This window comes from Aureococcus anophagefferens, assembly GCF_000186865.1.
Source record: "Aureococcus anophagefferens unplaced genomic scaffold AURANscaffold_2, whole genome shotgun sequence".
Classification (NCBI taxonomy): domain Eukaryota; class Pelagophyceae; order Pelagomonadales; family Pelagomonadaceae; genus Aureococcus; species Aureococcus anophagefferens.
Genome location: NW_008705562.1, coordinates 1889132 through 1893401, shown reverse-complemented (window position 1 = coordinate 1893401; position 4270 = coordinate 1889132). Strand labels below are relative to the sequence as shown.

General features: G+C 73.2%; 1 protein-coding gene across 1 annotated transcript; it reads right to left on the bottom strand.

Moving 5' to 3' along the window:
* Positions 1 to 790: 790 nt before the first annotated feature.
* On the bottom strand, positions 791 to 3445 carry AURANDRAFT_10168 (hypothetical protein; the record flags this gene model as incomplete). The annotated part of the gene is made up of 3 exons (XM_009034663.1): positions 791 to 1087; positions 1142 to 1390; positions 1586 to 3445. Coding segments are annotated over 3 exons (2406 nt in total), but the record flags the coding sequence as incomplete, so codon positions are not given.
* Between the last annotated feature and the right edge of the window lie 825 nt (positions 3446 to 4270).

Sequence of the window (4270 nt, the reverse complement as noted above, 5' to 3'; positions counted from 1 at the left end):
CGCGTGGCGCGAGCGGCGCGACGCCGGCGACGCCGGTTACGAGCCGCGGAGCCCGCGGCTCCCGGAGCCCCGGAGCCCGCGGCTCCCGGAGCCCGCGGCGAGCCCGGCGCGGCCGGCGGCGGCCCCGGCCGCGCCGCCGGCCACGCCCCCGCCGCGCGCCGCGGCGCCGCCGTCGCCCTACGCCGCCGCGGCCGCGCGCGCGCTCGCGGGCGAGTCGCCGCCGGACGGCCGCCTCGAGCGCTGGCTCGGCGCCATGGACCTCGGCCACCACGCGGCGGCGCTCCGGTCCCTCGGCGCGAGCCGGCCGGAGCACCTCGTCGACCTCACGGCCGAGGACTTTGAGGCCGACGCGCTCGCGGGCCTCCGGCCCCTCGAGCGGCGGCGCCTCCTCCGCCACGTCGTCGCGCTCGCCCGGGCAAACGGCAGGCCCACGGTGCTCATCGAGCCCGAGCCCGGCGACCTCGACCACGAGTCGCCCCTGCGGCTCAACGGCGGCGGCGACGACGACGCGCTCGCCGCGCCGCGGCCCGAGGACCGGCGGCCGTCGCCCCGGAGCCCGCGGCGCGACCGGAGCCCCCCGCGCTGCGCCGTCGACTTCCTGCCCCCCGCGCCCAAGGACGCGCCGCTCCGCGCGCCCGCCGCCGTCGCGAGCACGCAGTAGGCCCCGAGGCGCTCCCGCCACGAGTCCGCCCCATCCACAAGAAACACGGAGCGATTAGAGCAGGGTCGTCTGCTCGTCGGGCTTGTCGTCCGGCGCGACGGCCGCGCCGTCGGCGGCCGCGGCGGCGTCGCGGAGGTCGAAGGCGCGGTAGAGCGCGACCTTGGCCGCGTCCTGGACGGCGAACCAGGCGAGGTTGTAGAGCCAGACGAAGGCGGCGGCGTTGGAGCCGATGGCGTACATGGGGTAGGTCGAGTCGTCGAGGTCCGCCTGCGTCGCGAGGAGCGTCGCCGTGAGCGTCGCGACGAGGAACGCCGCGAAGAGCAGGGGGGCCGGCGCGCGCTCGTAGAAGGGCCCGCGCGTGCGGCTCGCGAAGAGCGTGAGGAAGTCGGAGATGGAGATCTTCAGGTACATGATCATGATGAGCTGCTCGTAGGGCAGGTAGTGGCGGTCCGACGCGTCGTTCTGCCACCTCGAGGGCACCTTCCTCCCGAAGAGCCAGGCGTACGACGGGTAGAGGCCGTCCGCGGACGTGAGCCCGAGCCAGAGGAGCAGCAGGCTCGACGCCAGGGGCACGACGCCGAGCACCGTCGCGACGAGGCGCAGCTCCGCGAGGTCCCAGGACTGAGGCTTCGCCGCGGGCACGACGGCGTCGCGCGCGATCGTGAGCATGCAGCCGTCGTTGAGGATGGTGATGATGACGATGCCGATGACGGGGATGGCGAAGGCGAACTTGGCCGGCCGGTAGACGAAGGGGTAGACGCAGTCGCCGTCGTCGGACTCGTGGCACGAGTCGTCGTCGTCCGGGTTTATCAGGTCGTCGTAGTCGCAGCTGTCAAAGTAGGAGCCCGTGATGTCGCGGTCCGACTCGGAGCAGTAGTAGTGCCAGGGCCGGAAGGCGAGGCAGGCGATGAAGAAGAAGAAGACGATCTGGAGCGTGCACGCGATGCGGTAGATGACGTAGTTGCGGACGCGCGCGAAGATGCACCGCGACGTCGTGATCGCGTCGATGATGACGGAGAGGCCCGGCTCCGTGAGCACGATGTCCGCCGCCGCGCGCGCCGCGTCCGTGGCGCCCTCGACGGCGATGCCGATCTGCGCCTTCTTGAGCGCGGGCGCGTCGTTGACGCCGTCGCCCGTCATGCCGACCGTGTGGCCCGCGAGCTGGAGGAGCTCGACGATGCGGTACTTGTGCTCCGGGTAGACCTCGGCGAAGCCGTCGACGCGCTCGCAGAGCGCCGTCGCCTCGGCCTCGCCCCGCTTCTCCGCGGCCGCGAACGCGCGCATGTCCTCGACGACGGGCGTCGCCCGCGCCGAGAGCGCGATGGACTTGGACGTCTCGACGGCGATGGCCGTCTGGTCGCCCGTGACCATCTTGACGGCGATGCCCATGCCCCGCGCCCGCTCGAGCGTCTCCTTCGTGTCCACGCGCGGCGGGTCGAAGAGCGAGATGACGCCCGCGAACTTGAACGCGCCCTTGGCGCCCCGGGCGACGGCGACGCCGATGGACCGGAACCCCCGGTCCGCGAGGTCCTGGTTCGCGCGGAGCACGTCGGCCTCGACGGCGGCCTTGTCCGCGCAGAGGTCGAGCACGACCTTGGTCGCGCCCTTGGTCACGCGCAGGACGGCGCCGCGCTCGTCGCGGACCGTCGCCTCCGTGCGCTTCAGCACGGGGTCGAAGGGCGTGAAGTCGAGCTCCTCGTGGGCGTCGAGGCGCGGGCGGTCCCGCTCGGCGACGGACGCGACGATGACCGTGTCGATCGCGTCCGCGCCGGACGCCATGCGCTTCGCCGCGAGCGCGCCGAGGAAGACGAGCTCGTCCTTGTCGACGGCCGGGTCGATGAGCACGGGGTCGAAGAGCTGGAGCTTGTTCTGCGTGAGCGTGCCCGTCTTGTCGCTGCAGAGGATGTCCATGCCGCTGAGCTCCTCGATCGCGCTGAGCCGCGCGAGGATCGCCTTCTTCTCCGCGAGCGACCGGCCGCCGACGGCCATGACCGTCGTCGACACGATCTGCATGGCGATGGGGATGCAGGCGATGAGGATGACCACCGTCGTGCCCAGCGCCTTGAGGGGGCTCAGCCCGGACTCCATGAGCTTGAAGTAGATGACCGTGCAGAGCGTCACGGACAGCGTGAAGAGCACGATCGTGTTCTGGAACATGACCTTGGCGAAGCGCCCCTGCTGCTCGCCGGCGGCCCGGTTCACCATCTCCGCCGCGCGGCCGAAGAACGTGCGGCCGCCCGTGAAGCAGACGACGGCCTCGATCTCGCCGCGGCGGATCACGGACCCCATGAAGACCGTGTCGCCCGGCCCCCGCGTCACGGGCAGCGACTCGCCCGTCAGCGCCGCCTGGTCCACCTCGAGGGCCTTGCCGCCGAGCAGCTTGCAGTCCGCGGGCACGATGTCGCCGAGCTTGACGTTGAGGAGGTCGCCGGGCACGAGCGTGCTCGCGTCGACGGAGCGGAACGCGCCGGACCGCTTCACGGACGCGCGCGGCGCGAGCGAGTCCTTGAGCGCCGCGATGGCGTCGCCGGCGCTCTTCTCCTCGAAGAAGCCCACGGTGCCGTTGACGACCTGGAGCGTGAGGAGCACGCCGAAATCCTCCCAGTCGCCCTCGACGGCGACGACGGCCGTCGCGGCCCAGATCATGATGGGCATGGGGCCCCAGAAGAAGCTCAGGAAGATGAGCAGCTCGTTGCGCTTCGCCTCCTCGAGCACGTTCGGCCCGAACTCCTCGAGCCGCTTCGCCGCCTCGGCCTCGGCCAGGCCCTCGGGGCCCGTGGCCATGGCGAACTCGATGGCGCGCCGGTCCTCCTCCTCGCGGCTCGGCACCTCCGTCTTGCCCGACGCGCCGTAGCCCTTCTCCTCGCCCAGGAGGGGGGCGCTCGCGGCGTCCATGGGCGCGAGCGGCGTAGAAGGCTTGTCTCGGCGAGCGCTTACTGTTTTCCGGAGAGCCGCCGCGGCTCGGGCGAGCGCCGCTAGTTGTGTGGCCGCTCCGAGACGACGCGCGCGGTCGCTTCGACGACGCGAGCGGCGCGGCGCGGGCCGACTAGGGTGCTGCTGTCCGACGACACGCGGTGCCGTGGCTCGTCGATCGATGGAAAAATAGAAATCGGGTTGTTGAAGGCGATCGACTTTTCTTGAAGGCATGGACGCCGACGATGGTGGCCCCTCTTCGGCAGCCCCGCTGCTGCCGGCGTTACTCCCGACGCGGCGGCTCGGCGTCCTCGCCGGCGAGGCGCGCGTGCGCGAGGCGGCGGCGTTCAAGGCGCACGGCAACGCGCACAGCCGCAACGGCGACTGGCCCCACGCCCTGCGCAACTACGCCGTGGCGCTCTGGCTGTTGCGCGGCGACAGCGCGGGCCGCATGCCGCCGCCGTTCCTCGTCGCGCCCGGCGCGCGGCCGGTGGCGGGCGCCGCGGCGCTGGCCCTCGTCGGCGCCGGCGGCGCGCCGCGCGGGGCCGCGGCGTGGTGGCGGTCGGAAGAGGCGCGCGCGCTGCGGACCGCGTGCCACCTCAACGGCGCGCTCGCGGCGCTCGAGGTCGGCGACGCCGCCCTCGCCGCCGCCTGCGCCGCCCACGTCGCCGACGACGGCGCCGCGGCGCCCGCGGA